Source organism: Bos taurus, chromosome 8 (genome assembly GCF_002263795.3).
Source record: "Bos taurus isolate L1 Dominette 01449 registration number 42190680 breed Hereford chromosome 8, ARS-UCD2.0, whole genome shotgun sequence".
Lineage (NCBI taxonomy): Eukaryota > Metazoa > Chordata > Mammalia > Artiodactyla > Bovidae > Bos > Bos taurus.
The window spans coordinates 43,656,654-43,677,678 of record NC_037335.1 but is presented as its reverse complement, the minus strand read 5'-3'; the positions used below and the strand labels follow the sequence as shown (position 1 = coordinate 43,677,678).

The 21,025-nt window shown below is 45.7% G+C and overlaps 1 protein-coding gene across 2 annotated transcripts in view; it reads left to right on the top strand.

The window, feature by feature from the left end:
* DMRT1 (doublesex and mab-3 related transcription factor 1) overlaps positions 1–21,025 on the top strand; it is a 96,406-nt gene that overhangs the window by 19,529 nt on the left and 55,852 nt on the right. For both annotated transcript variants that reach the window (XM_024995945.2, NM_001078060.2), the window contains exon 3: positions 17,978–18,261. In XM_024995945.2, coding sequence (XP_024851713.1) covers positions 17,978–18,261 — 284 coding nt within the window. The remainder of the gene's footprint in view (positions 1–17,977; positions 18,262–21,025) is intronic.

Below are 21,025 nucleotides of genomic sequence, written 5' to 3'. Positions count from 1 at the left end.
AGAGGAGTTTGACAGGCAGCAAAAGCTTGCATCTAAGAGCAGGGGAGAATTGGGTTGGACTGAAGAAACAGAGCATAGAAAGGGTGATTATGCAAAGAAATGTAATTCTCACATTAGTTTGTGTTGCCAGGAGCTGGCATGGCAGGAATAAGGGGTGTTTCTCAAACTGAGGATCCATGCACGACTGTGAATAATGTTTTCTGATTCCTGAGTATAAAGGGAGAGAACGGGCAATGCTTTATCCTTTGCCGCCTGGGTGTGTAATCTGTTGAATTCCCAACTCTTTGGCATCATGTTTTCAAAGGAGATAATAATGATTACAGTACTATGAGCCCTCATTTACTGTCTGCCTCATGCCAGGTATGGTCTTACCTGCTTTGTTATTTATATTCTCATTTAATCTCTACAACAACTTTGTAAAATAGGAACTATTTTTTCTACTTATAAAGAAACAGATTTAGTACCATGCTTAAGATCACACATATTTTAAGTAGTGGAGTTGGGATTCCAGCAGCCCATGCTCATGGCCTGTACTGAGCTCCCTTACTCTGGTCATGATAGTAATTTGGGACCCACTAGGTAGCCAGGTTACTAAGCTAGGTAAGCAGTTTATATCCAGGTACAGTGGTAAGCAAAATAGTTGATGTCCAGAGCTTCTCTCTCTCCTTTTTTTTTTTTTGCTTGAGATTTATTTTCTCAGTAAGTGCTACATTATTAATATACTACATTTTCTCATTTTGTATTTTGAGTCATACCATAGGCTTTAACCAGCCTCAAAGTTATATGGTGATGTGTAGAATCTTTGGTAAGAAATAAAATTTGATAAATCAGGCATTACCCCTGATCTTAAATGCAAGTTGTAGTGGTCATTTGTTGTTAGCACTGTGTACTTTCTTGGCTTTCTGACTCTGATATTATGTAGCATCCAGTGTATTTGCTAAACAAAAATACCCCAAATTAACTACTCAGACTCAGAGTGAAGAGCTAGTTTTTCCCATCAGTGCAAGAAGACACTAGACCTGGACTCAAGACCTGACTTTACTCAGGACTCCGTGTTCCTCCGTGCATAGGGCACCTTTCTAAGCTACAGGCAGCTCTTTCCAGGTGGCAGCCTCATCGAGTTTTTATTGGTAGCCACTGAAAATGTATGTAAATAACAGATTATTCCACCAGTGAGACGTTATAGTTAAAAGTTAACATCATTCGCATTAGCAGCTCTTTTCTTGACTGTGCTGTTCTTGGTTAAAATCTAGGATAATTAATAAGCGTTGAGACTTTGGGAGAAGTTGACCTTATTCAAAGAGGGCAGATCAGATTTTCTGGCAGGTGATAAAGTGTCAAGTGAGTTTCAGAGATAGGCTTTCTGCTAATTCCACAGCAGTTCCTCTCCATTTGGCCCGTGGGGCCATGGAATGCAGACCACACAGAGGCTCCTAGCCACAGATGGATGGTATGGAATCCAGAATACGGCTCAAGCCACCGCATCCTTCACCTTGCCAGTCCTAGTCATGGTTCTGCACAGAAAGAAACAACCCTCCGGAGTTGTGTGCCTTTTGAAAATAAAGAGCTCTTTGCTTGCTGTACCCATGCTGTTCTCTCTGGAGTGCCTCTAGTGAATTTCTGTCTGGAGCCATCCCTAGATGACTTTCACTGTAAACTGTAATGATTTTACCCTGGTCATATTTCTCCCAAGGTCTCCTATCTCGGTTACTTGTAAAGCTACTCCTCCCCTCTCTTGTTCTCTTTGATCTTTTATAATTGGCTTAAAGCTCTCCATATTTAATCTGCAGTGACTTTGTTTCTCCTCCCTATTTTGGTATTTTCAGTCCCTGCAAATTTAATAATCTGCTGCTTATTATTTTCTTAGTTTTTCTTAGGGTGTCGTATTCCTGTTGTACTATTTGTCTTTCCCCCTTGTCTATGTATTTTTTTAATTTTCGTTATTAATGCATGTCTGCAGTCTGTATTTTGACTTGCAATAAAGTCCTGCACATTCTGAGTAGTTGTTGGGCTTCCTCGTTTCAGACTCACCTGAACCTAAGGTGAGTTACCTGTGTATGGTAATGTTATGACAAAATGACCTTTCCTACTTTAGAATTAAACCATTAAGCACCCAGTTGGTATAGAAGGAAGGAAGGAATGAATGCAACTTTTGAGTTTTTGAGAGCTTTCCCTCACAAGTTGGCCTCCTGGTACAAATGACTGTGACTGCTCAACTTGTGTAGAAGAGCAGCTCTGTCACCTCCTCTGTGGTTGACTTTCTGGTGAGTCCTTTCCGTGACAGCATCCGCAGTGGTCTTTTCAGTAAGTTCAGCTCTTTAGCTCTGAAATTCTTTCAGTCCCAGCCCTTTAGTTTCTGCTCAGGTCAACTTTACTGCCACTTGGGGGCTGGGTCTAGTCCAGGGACAGAAAAGCCTCAGGTGAGTCTCCAGGCTCTGCCTATGTTGGTGTCTCCTTTCTGGGCGTGGGGAGTGGGAGCAGACAATTTCATCTCAAAACTGGTGTGTTCATAGAAGTGGATGCTTTTTGTTGGCTGGGTTCAGATAATTGCTCTTGCTTTATTGTTGAGTAGAAGACATCTTTATTCTCTGACTTGTCAATCCGGTATTGTTTTTGTGATGGAACAAACCTTGAGAAGCACGAGTGAGGCTGGCGGTTGACGCAGCCTCCAATGATACCCGGTGCTGCCCACAGAGTTGGCTGGCTGCTTTGCTGCAGATACGGGCCCCCTGTTTTAGAGTTTATGTAGTCCTCCTACCATGCCATGGGCTGTACCCACGCAGAGAGTTCCTGCTTCTGTGTTTATTTGGAGAATTGCCACATGGTTTTGATACTGGTGACCTTTCTGTGCAATGCAGTTTCTGAGAGCATGTTAGATTTCCAGAGACCCAGATGGACAAAATCTGCACAACACAGGTCCTGGATCTGGAAGATGAAAATGTACATGATGCCAGGGTGACTGTAGTTGTAAGGAGTTGGTCACTGATACAGCTGGTTCACTCATGCTCTTGGTCGTCATATAACCTTGTGGTTGACAGGCCCAGATTGGCTATTAGTAATCATTTATTTCAGCTGAGATTTGATTTTCTTTGCAGTTAGGAAGTTGATTGATACGTAGACGTACACATATGTATGTAGACACACACTTGTATGTATACATATGTATGACACATGTGTGTATATATCCCAAGTTTTCAGAGCCCCCATGGCCCTTCAGCTGTTGCTTCTGCCAGTCTCAAAAGCTGTAGGTTTCTGGCTCTCACCCCTCAGAAAGGAAAGGCATTGTCTCAGTTGAAGCCTCGCTTGGAAGACCTGGTTGGCAGAGTTTTCTCTGACTACACAGAGGCTGGGGATTCGGGTGGCCCCTACATGGGGAGACAGGAACCATCACAAGTGTGACACTTTTTGCTGTGCCTTCTTATCCCTGTGGTCAGTGACATGTTTGGTGGAGCAGTTACCTGTGAAGAGACAGCAGAGCTTGGGGGCAGTCACTTTACTTGGTATGTAGTGGCTTGTGTACATGGTTTAAGATCAGCTCCACACAGTTGGCAGCAGCTGGCCACAAGGCCACAGCAGTAGACTGACCATTTAGTCTCCCTGACCTCTGTCTATGGAGTCTGTCTTGACTTTGGTGGTTGATGCACCTTCAGGCCAGCATGTGGATAGTTAGTGGTCATGTGTATTTTTCTTCAGGAAATGGTCATTAGCAACAGATGTCTTAGCTGAAGGTATTCATATATAAGTGGCTTCCTTTTCCCTCAGTGACACAGCCTGGTGGTGAATTATGAGGTGTAAGATGGGGTCCTGCTGTAAACCGCATGCACATCCTTAGACTTGCCACTTGAGCTTCTCTGGGTATCGAAACGAAGGATAACGTTTCCTTCCTATACCTTCCCTGTTGTCAGATTTGCTGCAAACTGTTAGGTTTAATTCTCTGTGGTTCCCTTACCTGGCTTTTATAAAGCTCATGGTTGAAAGGTTGGGCAAATGTTTATTTTTAGAGTCCCTTCCTTTTTATTTCAGAGGAGTTTTATTCAAAAGGAAGGGAAGACAGAATGAAAATCAGAACGGCAAACGTGAAGGGTTGTATCCATCATGGAGCTTCTGTGGAGGGTCTTGGTGCAGTTGTAGTTAGTGACCATACAGAGATGGGGTGGCTCCTTCCTAGCTTTTCGTGCGTGAAAATTATAATTGCTTAGAGTACGTCTCACGCCCTCATACCTGAGTGATGCAGCAGAAAAGACACAGAAATGCCAGGGGTGGCTGGGTATTTCGGCATCTGCGTGTACAGCCAGTAGTCCCCCACCCCTCTCCTCTTTCCCAGCTAACGTTGAAAAGTGAGGTAAATATAAGGTGACATTTTGGGCTGTGTCAGCAAATGTCAGTTCTAGAATTAATACTTTAAATGCACCTGGAATCCCCAAATCCCATCGTAATCACTGATTTGGACATAGTTCCTCCTCCTCCTCAAAAAACGCTAGAAGTGGGAACACACGTATTGAATTAAAATTTTTAGGTTTCACCCTCTCTCTCTCTCCCCTCCACTATCTCCACCTTCTCCCAGTAGTCTTTAAAAAGCATGATACAATTAAGCAGCCAAATCCAAAAGAAGGGAGGATAAAGGACTCTAGATAATTCCCAGTTTGGTTATCAGCCCCCACATAATGAAGAGTTGATTGTGCTTTATTTTCTTGTTATTTGAGGGGAGGGAAGACTCCATGAAAGTGGGAAAGGGACATCTGGAGGGGATCTGAATGTTCGTGATTTGAGATGAGTTTGCCTGTAAAAGGGTCTTGTGTCGGCTTTGGAATATACCATTCAGTGTATGGAGGGTCAGTAAAGATTCCTTCACAGATTTGGTAAGAGGGAGCAGTTAACTATACCCGCGTGCAGTCCTGGAGGTTGTAGACCATGCCAGGAGAAATAATTACGCATGGTAATGGGCAATTACAGATAATGGCCTTCTGGGGGTGGCAGAGAATACACAGCCCCACAGCCTTGCCTGGAATGAACATTGAATAGCACATTAACTTTATAGCGAGCTAAAAGTTCAGCCTGGAACGGCAGCAGTCCCCTCAAATAAATAAAATCCCCATCTTATTAAAGGGAAGGACCGTAGTTACTAAGCTTCTCAAAAGCAGAATTCGATACACGAGGAGGTGGGGACTGGCAGAAGGGAAGGCAGGTCAGCAGTTCTCCACCTGCTGGTTTTGTCTCATTCAGTAGAGGTGCTGCCCACTCGTGGCAGGTACACAAGTGGAGGGGTTTGCTTTCCAGGTGCCAGGTTTGTGTCTGACATTTGATATAGCCCTGTCATGACTGCCTTGTGGGAGAAACAGGCTGTTCCGCGTTTCCTGATTATGACTTAGGGGAGTGATACCACAGCGACTGCACTCAAGGCTACTGTCTGACCTCAGAGAGGCCCGGGAGCCCAGGACTCTGCTCCTGTCCAAGTTCATTTGCGCTCAGGAAGCCCCACTGGGTGCAGCCCAGCCCTCCTGGGGTCCCTGAAGATGAACGTTGAGAGCAAGGGTGCTTTTCTCGGGCAGACTACGTGGTGGCTGTCTTGCTTGGTGGCCGAGAGAGGCTCTCAGTGTGTTGTGATTGTGGTGACAACAGCAGCTAACATTTATCAAGCACCGAGCCTTCCTCTGCACTCTTGTGCTGTAAATAGCAGTGTTCACCCATGTTATGTGTTTTGTGTAGACTTAAGTAACTGATCCAAGGTCTCAGGCTATGGATTCCAGATCTGATCAAGAGTTGGACCTGAGAGCCTGGGTCGGTGCTCTCGGTCCAAAGCTCTGCTATCCACTGCCCCACGTGGTGGTGAATGGCTGTGTCACTCAAAGAAATATCCCCAGTTAAGGTGTGAGGTGAGGTGCGACCAGTTGGGCCTTTCCTGCTGGCTGACTGCTAACTAAGCAGCTCTGGAGATGCTGATTCCATTTGCTCTGAAATCCATCCTCCTGTGATATGGAGGTTCTCAAAATTCTTGGACTCTAACAAATTCTCAAGGACGTTCAAAGAGGTTTTGTTTATGAGCTTTTGTTTATGTGGATTATATCTATTGATATTTATTGAATTAGAAACTAAAACTGAAAAACCAAGAATACATTGGTTAAATCTTTTAAAATTAACATAAGCAACATTTAAATGAAAAATAACTATTTTCCAAAGCATATTAGTGAGAGAGGGTGGTCTTGTTCACATTTTTACAAATAACTTTTATATGTCTGGCTTATTAATAGAACACAGCTGGATTGCCATATGTATTTAGTTCAATCTGTTGTTTTGATTGAAATACATTAGGACAGTTCAGCTTCACGTAGATAAATAGTTGGAAAAGGGAGAAAAATGTTTGAATAACCTTTTGAGATCACTGTGACTATTCTTTGATACTAGACCAAAACTTGACAAGTGATAATTTCTTACAGATTAGTTGCAGTGTAGATCTGAAGCCATGCTAATGAGTTTTCTGTACTCAGTTAAATAAAAATCCATCTTACACTGTAAATGGATATGTCACCCATGCATTATTTTGTAGTGTCATGCATTGGTCATTTGGAAAATATTAGTTCACTGAATTATACAGATCTCCCAAATGTTGACATTTTTATTCCAAAGTATCAGAAAATCCCACTCATTAAATATTACTGTTGATTTTTGTCAAAAGAGCCTTCAAGTTTGGGAAGCTGTCAGTGGAAAATGTTGGATGTAAGTTTTCCAAAGTTCAGAGTTTTACTTGAAAACTCAACATTTTGGCAATAAATACTGCCAGTTGTTTTCTTGAAGTGATAGGCTCACTTTTTTTCATTTTAAAGAAAATGGCTGCAAATACCCAAGTCTCAGTAACCGTAGTTTGTCATCAGTCATTCTTCCAAGTAAATGATGTTTCATTAAAAAAAAAAAAAAAAGCAGTGAGCATGGCTCTTCTTTCAAACATCTGCACAAGACCCTTTTCCAAGGACAGCATCATTGCAAAACAGGAGAAATGCTGTATGAGTCCTTCCCACATGGTCACACTACATGAAGAAGATGCCCTCAAAGATAGAGATTTAATCAATTTTTCCCTGCTTCATCAAGGGCATCTTAAGGAAAAATTGACATAATAATTTAAAAGTACTTTATTTCATAGCAGTGAGGAGTACAGTGACTCTCGGTACAGCTTGGTGGGACTGCCTTGAATACTGCTAAGAAACCAGGGTTTTCTCCACCATTGCTTCTGCATCATCAGTGCAGCTGTCAACACAGTGAAAAAGACCAATAACAGCTTTACGTTATTGTGGAAATACTTTTGACTTCATGGATCCTTGAAAAGAAGCCGTGGGCCGGGGATCTCAACTGTGTTTTTGGAGCTGCCACTGTAGGTGTGAGGATGGGAACCCTTGGCACTAAAACACCCACCCCTGATGGGTTTGAGGCAGTTATTGCCTGCTGGTGCTGCCATCACCTTGGGGCTCTGATGCCTGGGTCCCCAGCCAAGGGTTGTGGCCTGGTCCCGAGGGTTTTACCCTTCCACCTGTCCTGTACAGCCCCAGGTAAGAGGTGCTGACTTGGAAGCAGATTCCATTCCTGGGCTCAGTTCTTCTTAGCAGTTGGTTAAGGTGCTGTTCCTGATGGCTTGAAACATTCTATAAGACAAGTACCTGACTGAAAACCAGGGATGATAAATTGACCTGGGTAAAATCTGGGGTTGCCTGAAAGCCATGTGACACGATACCAGACATAATCTGGCTTTGTGTTTCTTCATATTTATTTAAGGGTCCAGTCTTTCCCTTCAGATTGCCACCGGGGACCTGCAGGAGCAAAGTTGTTTTCCTTGAAGTGATGTGTTTGTCTTATATACATATACAGTCTTATTTTTAAAGAAAAGTTGTAAGAGCAGGGTCTAAATCCGAAATCTGGAAGAGACTGGCCTTGAGCAAACTGAAAAACTGATACCCCTCTGTTTAGCACCTTTCCTACTGAGAAGAAGACCCTGATATGTAAACTGTTGGAATACAGTTCAGAGCAGACCTTTTCTGTGGAGACCTAAATATGTGGACACGGTCAGTCAAAAACGCTCCTGATTTAAAATTTTCTCAGTGTGAGAAATATTAAAAAGACTGGAGAAAAAGATTCCCTGTAAGATAGCTCTGAGAATAGAGACCTGGGTGGAGAGGAAACTCACTGGGCACCTTCCCTCTTCTTCCGTCCTCCACTCCCGCACGAGCTCCGCCGCCACCTCCAGTATGCCAGTCAGTGCGGACAGAGCCTCAGACTGTCGGGCCCACAGAGAGACCACCTGTTTCTTGGCCATGACATAGGCTTTCATGGCCACGAGACATGGCGTTTCCTCCATATCTGACTCCCCTGTAGGGTGAACCGCCTCCCAGGGCGTCCAGGGGATCCTGCCGCACCCCACAGAGGGGCGGAGGCAGGGACTGGAGCAGAAACCGTGACTGGGAGAACTGGCAGGTGCCGGTGAGTGAGGTGGGGGCTGCCGCTGCGCCAGTAGCTGCTCCTGAGGACCGCAGAGCCAGGCCTGCAGTTGACGTGTCCGTCAAATCCAGTTAGTACTTTTCCTGGGAGGAGAGTCCGAACTCCGTTAAGTGTTCAGTTACAGAACTCTGTGCTGTTCCGGCAGCACCCTCCTTCTCATCCTGATGGGACCCTGTGCCCCTCCTCCTCTGCTCTCCAGACTGCTCTGACATCCCATATACTTTTGGGGCCATGTCCCCTTTCTTCACTTGGAATTGCTTGCTTTCACCTTCACTCTCTCCTCCTTTGTTTAAAAATGTCTTCTACTATGGAAACCTCTGATTTCTGAAATTCTGCCTTGCACGCTTCTCCACACAGAGAGGAAACTCCTAGAGGACAGGGTTCGCTTTTGTTTAGATTCTGGGCCTCCCCGCCCAGCACTTTGAGAGCTCCTGCACTCAGGGGATGTCCTTGTCACTCACAGAGCTTCCCAGTGGCCCCAGTGGCCTCGGCGTGTTTCAAATGTGGCAGCTCTCCTGGAAGCAGAATCCACTCCCCTTTGTATTCTCTCTCTCCCCACTCTCCTTCTTGGTTCCTTTGATCTGGTCTTGACCAACAGTACCCTCCCCATTCCCCCCCCCCCCCCCCCCCGAAGATCCCTTTGCACCTTTGCATCCCACATTGACATTGATATTTCACAGGTCTTTGAACCAAGCCTGCTCCTGGCTTCAAAGACCAACTTCAGGTTCGCTTTTATTATGCAACGCCTTCACCCTACAAAGAAAAGTGACCTTGACAGATTTCTCCAGGACCAAATGACCAAAAAAAAAAAAAACATTCCTTGGGAGAGAAGTGGGCTGTAGCATCTTCCCTGTCTTGTGGACAAGAGTACCGTTAGTGATCCGGCATCAGCAGAACTTGTGCTTTGAAGGCTGGATTTCATCTCGCCCTCCTGGCCACACAGTTGTGCTTTCCCAGAGCCTTGGTCAGTCTCTGCTGTGTGTACGTGTGTGTGTCTTGGAACCTCCCCTTATGACAGGGCTCTGCAGCATCAAAGACTAGATCCTTTGTCTCTCAAAGCACTGGGCAGGTTGCCACACACACACAGGTGCTCAGTAAATTTACTGCTCTGAATATGAGTAGCAGGGGAAGGTGGCAGGTATGGTGATTCCTCTTGTCCACCGTCACGGTCACCACTTAATGGTGTGAACAATAGGCCCGCTGCTGTCTCAGTCATTAGGCTTCTGCACCAGCTCTGCTTTAGCTCAGAAAACCCACCCATTCCCTTGACTGGGTTGTGAGCTTTCCTTCTTGGAGCTGGATGAGTGCTCAGAGGGCCCAGGCCTTCCCTTGTGGCTCAGCTGGTAAAGAATCTGCCTGCAATGCTGAAGACCAGGGTTCGATCCCTGCGTTGGAAAGATCCCCTGGAGAAAGGAAAGGCTACCCACTCCAGTACTCTGGCCTGGAGAATTCCATGGACTGTATAGTCCAAGGGGTTGCAAAGAGTCTGACATGACTGAGTGACTTTCACTTCAGAGGGTCCAGGCATCAGCTCACTGACTTTTCTTCCGTGTGTAGCAATGTCAGGAGCTGATTAGTTTGGACATTGGGTTGCCTTGTGTAAAAGACTGCTAAAAACAGGGAGCTGAGGACCCAGGTGGCTCAGTGGTGTACCTATCAGTACAGGAGATACAGGAGACACAGGTTTGATCCCTGGTTGGGAAGATCCCCTGGAGGAGGAAATGGCTACCCACTCCAGTATTCCTGCCTAGAAAATCTCATGGACAGAGGAGCCTGGAGGGCTACAGTTAATGGGGCCGCAGAGAGTTGGAGCTGAGTGAGCAGGAGGAAGCCTCATTGTTCCACGTTGTTCCAGCAAGTGGCACCCCGCTGTCTCCTCCAGATTCTGTGACATGTCATCAAACAAGTTTGTCTTTTCTTAAGATCTAATGTTCCTTTTTTAAAAAAAAAAAAAAAAGAGCAACAGCTTGTACTACTGCTGCACCTTCCTACCATTCAGCACATGATAGTGGCTGGCAGGTAATTTGACCTCAGACTTAACAGTGCACAATTCTGCCTGGCTGGTACCTCTTAAAACCAGACACTCAGTAGGACAAGCACCGCACAAGGGATGGGATTGCAAAGAAAAATAAAACCCAGTATACATAAATCCACTGCTTACGTGAGATGGCTGTGAATCATAAATTTTAGTTTCCTATGTGATCTTTCATATAGAAAATGGTGGGGTTTGGTTTTGTCATTGAAAAGGGAGTATGGCTCCAGATTTGAACATAAAGGACTCAAAGTGCAACAACTCTGAGAATCTAGACACTAGCCAAGAGTGGGAGAAAAAGCCTTCACACACCTTAAAATGAATTACTGGTTAAGTACCATTAATATGCCATGGGCCCGGAGGCCAGCATATAACACTGCAGGATCGATAAGGGTGTTTATCATGTGTGGGTATTGATCTTTCAGGAAGGAGTGAATCATATTTCACGCTGCATATGTTAGTGCAAAAAAAAAAAAAAGTAGCAGTGGGAATGGGAAGCCTTATCAAAGATATGGATGTGTGGATGGTAGATAAACATACAGCGCTGTAATCGGAGCCCTGCAGTGAGAAGACATCAGCTATGTAGGCAGCGTGTCTGCAGTGTCTGTTAGCCGATTGCTGGTGGTCATTTTTCCAGAAGACATGCTTCACCAGGCCTGCTTGCTTTCCTAGCTGTAGAACCCACACCTCCTGATCTTTCTTCCTTATAGCACACATTAGGACGCTCCTAGTCATAAGTAACAACACTTAAGACAACTGGCTTCATGCTTCTGTTTGCATCTTGGCAGAGGACATAGGGGTTGATAATTCCTGTAAAGCACCTGCTTAAGGAAACGACCCCATTTTCTTGGAACAAGGCCGTGGTGTTCTCTATTATTATGAATATAGTTGGTAAGTCACCTTGGCCAGTTGGTATTCTGGAATCATCTTGGCCAGTTGGCATTCTGGAATAACAAAGAGGGAGATGCAGCGTAAGAGTTTCCGGCGGCCTCAGACGTTTCCGTCTCAGTACACTGCTCTGGTCTTCTCAGTCAGTCACGGTGGCCGTGCAGTTTCCAGTCCCTGTCACAGCATGGGTGTGACGGGGCGAAGTCACAGCCACGGTCAGGGGGCCTGGTACAGAGCTGTGCGTTCAGCTCGCGGGTACGCGCCAACTGTCAGTATCTACTGCTTTGTTTCTTTCTTTCTGAGATTTAGAAAATAGGAGTAGCCTGTTAGGAGTTTGTACAAGGAACACCACTCTTTGAATATATGTACACATACGTGTGTATACATATGTACCATTTCAAATTTTGTATGCTTCGTTTATATATTTTGTGGCTTATGAATTGGAAATATTTCGTGTTTATCATCAATTACTAGTGACACTTAGCCTGACTCACTAGCATGACTTTGAAGACACCTCAGTGGTGAAGGACTGTCTCTGGTAACTCTTGGGAGAACTCTGCTGTAACCCAGGTTGGAGAGAAGGCATATGCTGTTTGTATCCTTACCTTGGGTGAGGGCTGCACGTCCCTTCTTGGGCTGCAGTGAGTAAAGCGTGACCACTCAGCAGTGGAGCAAGGATCTGAAAGGGGGTCTGGGGGCATCTCTGGTCCCTGGGTGACAGGTTGTTAGTAGTGTGACAGGGTTGTTTGAAGGGAGTTCCCACAACAGCAGACGTTCCAGTGTTCTTCATGTGGTTCCCTTTTCCTGTTACTGCAGCTTCCCTGTGCAGCCGTTTAGTTACCTCTTCAGGTCTGGAGTGTTTAAAGAGTCCTACCTGTTTTGGTCTATAGACCATGTACACGTACATACACAGAAGAGACTGTTGTAGCCTACTCTGTTCTTTTACCTCCTTGTTTTGAATTCATCTTTTGTGCTTGGACCAGATTAACTTTACTAAAACATTTTTATGTTATTCTGTTGCTCTAAAAGGGCTTCCCTTGTGGCTCTGATGGTAAAGTATCCACCTGCAGTGCTGGAGACCTGGGTTCTCATCCCTGTATTAGGAAGATCCCCTGGAGGGAGGGCATGGCAACCCACTCCTTGCAGGCAACCCATGCAAGTATTCTTGCGTGGAGAATTTCATAGACATGGGAGCCTGGCGGCCTACAGCCCATGGGGTTGCAGAGAATCGGACATGACTGAGTGCCTAAGCACAGCTTGCTCTGAAAACTCATTGACTCCCTGGAACTTGAGGGGCAATCAGAAGCCCTTGTCTGGATTCACAGACAAGGCCTTCCACAGTTTGTCCCTAAGTAACTTTCCAGCCTCAGCATCTCTTGTCCCCTGACATGAACGCTGCGCTCCAGCTAGGCTTATCTGGTCAGTGTCCCTGGAAAAGGACATGTCTTGTCCTTTTCCCCTTCCATGACCATGTTGACACTGTTCTCTCTTGATTTCCTCCCTCACCCCACCGTCTCTGAATCACCTCCATCTTTGCTGATGGTGACGTCTGCCTATACTGTCATCATAGCCATTGGATTATCGGTTTGTAGGATTCTTGGTCTAACACATAACTTTCCCAAATAGATAACTCACTCTTAAGAAGAAATGAAACATTTTGAATGTTCTTTGTGCCTTTTGCAATACCTGGACATGGTTGTTCTGTGATGACTAATGAAAAAAATCAAATATAAGTACTAGAATACACCTTAAGGTCAAGAATAAATGATTTCTGCACTGCCCACTCCTCTTGATAATCCAGAAGCCTGATGAGGAGTAGTATAGTTTGTCAAAGCCCCGGTGTGGGCCATGAAAGTTAGAACCGTCTGGCAGCAGTATACACAGAGCAGCTACAGCTTGTGATCCAAGCTCTGCAGCGGTTTCTGTAGCAGCCCAGTTTCTCTCTTCAGTGGAAGTAATGTGTGTGCTCTCGTTTGATAGCCAGTCAGCACTGTCACAATAATGCAGCCGGGAGTCACTCTTTTTTTAGGGAAATTTGTGGGGCAGTTGCAGCTTCCCAGGTGGCTCAGTGGTAAAGAATCCACCTGTCCAGCAGGACACTTGGGTTCAGTCTCTGGTTTGGGAAGATGCCCTGGGGGAGGGCATGGCAACCCACTCCAGTATTCTTGCCTGGAGAATCCTATGGACAAAGGAACATGGCGGGCTGCAGTCCACGGTGCAGTCATAAAAGAGTCAGACACGACGTAGTGACTAAACAACACCAGCGCTGTCACAGTAACCCAGTCAGGGATCACGTTTTTTAGGGAAGATTTATGGAGCAGTTGCTTTGAATCGTGAGGCCAGTGGTGGTTGAGCTTTTGAGTGTATCAGGACCTATTGAAGGCTTTGTTAAAACTCAGGATGCTTGGCCAGCCCTCACAATTTCTGGTCTGTGCGACTGGGGTGGGTCTGAGAACGTTCTTCTCTGTAAGTTCGCAGGTGGTGGCTGTGCCGCTGACTCGAGGCCCACACTGAGCAGCGCTGGGTGAGACCCGTGTAGTTTCCTGGGTGTTTATTTCAGCCTGGGAAGTGCCCACCTACTGGTAATGGGCACATCAAGGCTGAGAAGCGTGCAGCTGTTGTTTTAAGTAAGGTTTTAATTTGAATCTTTAAGATACAGTTGGGTGGTTTATAAAATACAGAATTCGGTAGTTCCTCATGTCCCTGGGGTGGGTGCCCTTTCCCAGTGCTTTTTAAAATGTCACTTTTTAAGAGCGTGTAAACATTTTTAAGTCCAAAATATTTAGGCATTTACTGTTATAAAGCTCAAGTGATTTGTATTATGTGAATATTGGTATGAATCAAAAGTTTTCCAATATATGTCTTAATTTATTCTTAAAACTCAATATACTTTGAAAGAGGTAATAAAATATGGTAGGTGGAAAGGTGATGGCGTTTTAATGAATTACTGTCTGTAGCAAAACAAATCCTTTCTTTGATCTGATGTATGATGTAGCATTTTATTTGAGGTTTAGTCTGAAGTTTATTGAAGCATTCTTGTTACCTTGAGGATTATTACTGACAACATTTTGTTGCTGGATAAACTGAGGCCTGATTAAAGGTCCTGACTAGGGTTATGATGTAGAAAGTCTTGAAGCCTGTGCCCTGAATGCCAGTGTCTTTGAGTTTCTGTTTAATTCTTTACTTCCTATTATATTTTGTTTTCTTTATCAAGAAGCTTGGTTTTCAATGGCAGTCCCTAAGGGTACCCAGTGTTTTTAACTCTAGAGACAGGGATGAGCATCTGAAATGCCTATGAGATTGTGTATGGATGTGCCACTAATGCTTATGACTGGATGGTAAGAATGTCATTCATTCCTTTTTTTAAGTAACCATGTAATTTATCATTTTTTGCCAAACTTGTATTGCTTTTAACAATAAAGTTTAACAGTAAAGACATGACATTGAAAACAAAAGACCTAGATACTGAAAACCACATATTCGCCACTAAACTGTGTTTAAAATAAGAGAAGGGACTGAGGGAAGTTCAGGAGGTGAGAAGGGCACGTGCCGTCTCCAGACTGGAGTAGAATAATGGGGTTGGAGCTTCTCATCTCTTGGCTGGGAGGACGAGTAGGGAGGAAGGCAAGAGATGTTATAAGATGATGTCCCTGATGAGGCATCGCCAGGAGCCTGTGGTGGACGGATGTGGTGTCCCAGCAGAGAAGAGACTTCAGTGCTGACTGTAAAATGAGGCTGTAAAAATACATTTTGTCGTAGCTGTCTCCCGAACCTTCCAGAGAGTGCACGTTTAGTCATGCCTTCCCCACGTTCAGTCAGATGACCCTTTCTGAGCACCTGCTCTGGACCACGTGTTACTAGTCTTGGGAATTGCTCTTCATGATCTTCCCCCTGCCTGCGTGTGGTCAACCCTTCTCTGTGTTTTAAAGATAAAATAACATCTTATTACTCCTTGGAGCTTCCCGTCTTTTCTCATATTTATTTTGATGCTAGGCTACTTGGAAGAAAACCTGTTCATTGATCCTTGCTGCAGATTCTTACCCCCATGTATCTGGCAGTGTGCTCAGCATGAGGATGCACAGTGAGCGGGGCTGGGGTGGGGGGTGCCGCTCGTTGGGTGTCCCTTCCTACCAGAGAGAAGGCTTGTCACCATATTCACGGAGCTCACCTGCTCTTTATCTCCTGCAGGCATCTTCTTCTCTCACTGTGCTGAAACCACGAGGCCCTAAAGGCCCAGCCGTCTGTGGCTCTTTTCCAGAACTAATTTTGCTTGGTCTCTTAGCAGCCGTGGACACCGTGGCCTGCCCTGCTTGGTCCCTGTCGACTTCGTCATCTGTGGCATTAGGCTCTGTCCTCTGTCCTCCAGGGTCCTGGCCTTGGTGCTCTTTTCTCCTTTCATAACATACTCTTCTCTACACCTTCCTGCTGCTCTCCCCAGATGCAGTCCACATCTCCGGGTGGTGACTCCTGAATCTCGACCTCTCCCATGAGTGCAAGTGCCAAGTTTCTCATCCTCACTCACCTGCCCATGTGTGTGCCCTGCGGCCCCGTGATGCAGCAGACAGAGCTTACCCTCGATCTCCGCTGCCGCCTAGGTCTCCTGCCCTTCCTCTTCTTCCGTGTCTCAGTTCCTGGCGCCCCTCGGTCCTGAGTTCTGTTGCGTTTCCTCCCACCCCCACCGCGTGTCCCTGGCCCAGCCTTCCCCAGCTATTATTTGCAGACTGCTGTGTCTCTCCCCGACTACTTCAGCGGCTCCCTGCTGGCTCTCCTGCCCCTGGCTTGTCTTCCCTTCTCTTGTCTTGAGAACTGCTATCCAGCTGAATCCCCCCACAGTGCAGGTCTGTGCTCCTTTGCTCAGAAACCCTCAGTGGTTTCCACACACCCTGGCGAGAGCTGAGAGCCATCTCAGGCTGTCCCTCGCCTGTCTACAGCCTGCCTGTCACCTTGGCCCTCTCTTGCTCTTTTCTCACCCAGGTCTTCACCTCAAGGGCCGGTCCATCACTACAAAGTCCCCCACACTTCCTGCTTCCATCCCCGTGTCCTTGCTGCCCTGTCTTCGGTTTTCTCCTTTTCTTGTGCTCACGCTCAGTCATGTCCGACTCAAAGACCCACTGGACTGTAGCCTGCCAGGCTCCTCTGTCCATGGGATTTCCCAGGCAAGAGTACTAAATCAAGTTGCCATTTCCTTCTCCAGGGGATCTTCCCGACCCAGGGCTCAAACCCATGTCTCCTGCGTCTCCTGCATTGGCAGGTAATTCTTTACCACTGAGCCACCAGGAAAGCCTGTTTTTCTCATTTTCACCTATTTTCTGCTCCTCTATTTATTTGGATATGCCAGATAGAAGTTATGGCACATGGGATCTTTTAATTGCAGCATATGAAATCTTTACTTGTGGCATGCAAACTCTTAGTTGTGGCATGTGGGATCTAGTTCCCTGACCAGGGATCAAACCCATGTCCCCTGCATTGGGAGTGTGAAATCTTAGCCACTGGGCCACCAGGGAAGTCCCCTGCTCCTCTTTTAAAGTGAAATTCAGGTGCAGTTTTTGTTTTATTTAATGGCAGTCTCTGTAATTCCTTTCTAGGCTGTGTGTCATCTTTCAAGCCTTAGAGATTGCATTGTTGTTCATAGGTATTTCTGCATGAGAGTCCTCGTTATAGTTTGTGATCCCATCATTTATCCTAAACTGTAGATTCCACATGGGCAGGGGCAGCCTAATACCTCGTAGCCATTTCAGGCACCTGGCCAACTCATAGAACATTGTTTAATAAAAAGTGTTGGAGAAAAAAAAAAAGTGTTGGAGAGATGACTTAGGAGTCCCTTCAGTTGATTGGAATTGATGGTTTAACATCTAGACCCTGTGCTGCAAACTTCAGCCTGTGGGTCACTTGGGCCTGTTGCCTGTATTTGTGAATAAAGTTTTATTGCAATGCAAGCACCCAGCAGCCTGTATGTTCCACAACAGAATGGCCACAAAGTCTAAAATAGACACTAATGCACCTTTTACAGAAGTTTGTCTCCCAGGTCTATACCATTATCCAGACTAGGGAAGGATAAAGAACGATCAATTGGAAGGAGATGAAAGAAACCAATGTTTGCTTAAACTCTTAGCCTCTTGCTTTGCCTTCAGACATACTGGTGTGGACAGACAAACAGAAAAGGCATCTAGATTTTCTTATTACTTGATTTAAAGTGAAGTGCAATTAATTTTGTTATAAGACTTGCAGATAGACAACTTAGCTAGATTTGATCTCTAATTTCTTGACATTAGGGTAGGAAATTTCTCTGTAGAAGTTAGACGTGGTCAGCCTTTATGTAACTAAAATGAGCCCTGCCTAAAATATTTCTGGTGTTCTCAGTAAAACCAACCACCAGTGCCTGTCAGCTCTGCTGCCCGAGTTGCTCCAGCCTTTGGAACTTACCTGTGTTCTGGCCACAGGGCAAGCAGCACGTTCCGGAGCCTTGCTTTGAAGCTCTGCGGATCTTGAGGAGGGAGGCCGTATGTTGGCAAGGTGTGCAGGTAGAATTTTGTGGTCCTGAGACTGATACCATGTTGTCGTTTGCTTTCTTTCTAGAGGGGCGTATGGTCATCCAGGATATTCCTGCTGTCACCAGCAGAGGGCATGTGGAGAACACACCCGATCTCGTTTCTGACTCCACCTACTACAGCAGCTTTTACCAGCCGTCTCTGTTTCCGTACTACAACAACCTGTACAACTACCCGCAGTACCCCATGGCCTTGGCTGCTGACTCCTCTTCTGGGGACGTGGGAAATCCCCTTGGGGGCTCCCCTGTGAAGAACAGCCTCCGGAGCCTCCCAGCACCTTATGTGCCTGGTCAGACAGGAAACCAGTGGCAGGTAAGTTGTTACCCAGAGAGTGAAGAGGATGTTTGAAACCACACAAACACATACACCCAAACCAGCACACGTGTGTGCCATTGTGCAAAACGTGTAGAAAGTGTTCACTCTACCCATAACATCATTTAACCACAGTCGTTGACTAAAAGGAACTGTAAAGAAATACGCGTACATTTGTTTGCATTTTGGAATTTTACTTTTTCATACTTCAGTGTCACTTTGTGTAAACCCCAATGGGCCAGAATCAGTTTCGAAAGTGGCTTCTCTGTGAGGCCTCACCTCCTCCAGCCTTTAGAGCAGCTTAGAGAATACTGGACTCAGCCTCTGGGTGGGAGTAACCGTGTGCTGTTGGCACCCTGGAAGGGAGATGCAAAGTGATCCGAATGTTTGCATGGAAGAAAGGTGAGAGGAACTAGGTCACTGCTGTGCTGGGCCAACTTGAGAGCATTTTTATCTGGGGATGGAGGTCAGTCTTTCATACACTAAGTATGTGTTTCTGAAATAGTGTGCAATCAAGAGCTTTTAATATTTGGGGTAAAACAAAGCATTTTGCATTATCAGGCAACATTTATTCGGCGCCATTCTGCCATTCAGTTTTCACCATTTCTCTCATGCCAGTTTGTCAGCGGCATGTTCAAGGCCTGGAAAGCATAGCGTTCCAGGCTGGATTAGCATGTTGTGAGAATGTGCACCCATAAGCACTTAGAATCAGCACCTCCAAACCCCCTCCACCTGTAGAATACCAATTGTGCGAGAATTGTTCTCCTTTTGGGTGCGTTTACTGTATGTGGGCTCTCCACATCGATTGCAGCACACTGAGGTATATGTATTTGGGGAGTTTAGGGTAAGTCTTTGACCTTTTTATACCCACTTCTAAAAAATGCACATTGACATTTTCTTCTGAGCAATTCTGTTCCACTTTGCATTTGTTGGTGTGGAGAAGTTGTTGATACTCCCTTAACCTCTTTTTTGGGCTCTCACACTGGCCTTATGGACCTGACTTCCTTGTAATAGTCATGTGTCAGCTTTAATCCTCTGGGCTACTCATTTTTGTTAGTTTTTCATGAGTTTTACTTTTAGAATCATACTTTTAAAAAAGGTGCTGGAATTTACAGCTGATGTGAATGTAAGGAAATTCAGTGATTTATAGATCTGCAGGCTGGAGTCCTGTAGGCCTTTCAAAGTGCCAGTTGGGTTTTATGATTTGGGACACGTTTTAGGTTGATTTCTGTTAGAGATGCTCTTCTAAGAAAGGAGAAAGAAGTATCTTATTTGTTTAGTTGCTAAACAAATTTATTTGTTGTTAGTTGTTAAGGCATGTCTGACTCATTATGACACCGTGGACTATAGCCCTCCAGGCTCCTCTGTCCGTGGGATTCTCCAGGCAAGAATACTGGAGTGGGTTTCCACTTCTTCTCCAGGGCATCTTCTCAACTCAGGGATCGAACCTGCATTTCCTGCATTGCAGGTGGTCTCCTGCATTGTAGGCCAGTTCTTTACTGCTGAGCCACCAGCGAAGCCCCATATATGTTATAAGGAAGCAATAATTAAATAGAAACACGTAGCAATAATACTTATAACCAGTATTTAAGGGACAGGAAATGAACAGCTCACTTTTTTACCAAGTCACTATGGCAGGGGTGTAGGGAATGGTGTTCTGGGGCAGAGCCTCTGCCCACCTGGCTGTTCTGCTGTGTCAGGAGGGTGCCCTGGCTCTGCTCTGTGGACAGTGCCTTGCCCATTCCTGGGGGAAGCTTCCCCAGAGGGCAGAGGGTGCAGTGGCCCTCTCCTTGTTGTAGCCATGCTTTCCTGTCTCCCTTGTGGAAGGGGTCCCACAGCTGCACCTGGGGGGCCCTGAGCTGGTCTCCCTCACCGGACCTTCCCCCTTGGTCTGACCCTGGCTCCACATGAAGGGCCTGAAGCTTAAGCAGCATCTCCACCATCTACTGTCTTGACTCTCTCTTGCTAAGATCCAAGTTCCCTCCTCACTCTTCACCAGAGCAGTAACTTTGATGTTATCTTCCTTCCCTTGCTGCTTTGTGTATCAGGGTGTTTGTGGGGAGCAGTGTGAAATGTTTTCAGAACAAAGAGCTCTTTTCTGGTTCCTAGAAAAGATCGATTCTAGTGGAGATTGTCATCATTTTTTAAAGCCAGACTTCTTAGAAATTAGTGGGGAGGGTCCTGAATTATTTACGAAAAGAAATCATTGACTTTTCATTGTAGAGTTGAGACTTCCTATAAGTCTCCCTATAAAGTCATGTAAGTCACAAGTAATTATTGAACACCTACTCAGTGAAAAGCTTATTTTTAAAAAAGCTAGAGCATTCTCCAGGGCCAACATCCCAGGACTCTTCCTTGGTGATGCCCTGCACTCATGCCGAGAGCTGCTTTAATTCAGGTCTGCCTCCAGCCTCTGGAGATTTGTGGCCCAATCAGGGGTTCCTGTCCTGTTGTGAAACAGGAATAACATTTGTGACACTGGAACAAACTCAGGATGAATGGCTGGTTCCACTGACCAGCAGCTCAATTTCACTTCTGCATTTAATTGCCTGCAAAGGCTGTTTATTGCCTGGTGCACTCCTCCACGGCAACATTACCTTTTAAATAAACATGTTGTACCAGGTTGACAAGGGAGAGGTGCATATCACGGGAGCAGAAATAAATATGGGAGGACTCTGAGCTGTATCTGGGCTCTCCTTGCAGTCCCCACGGCCAGCGCCCCCTGGATTAGCTTTTCAGAAGCTTGTACCACCAGAGGTGGAAA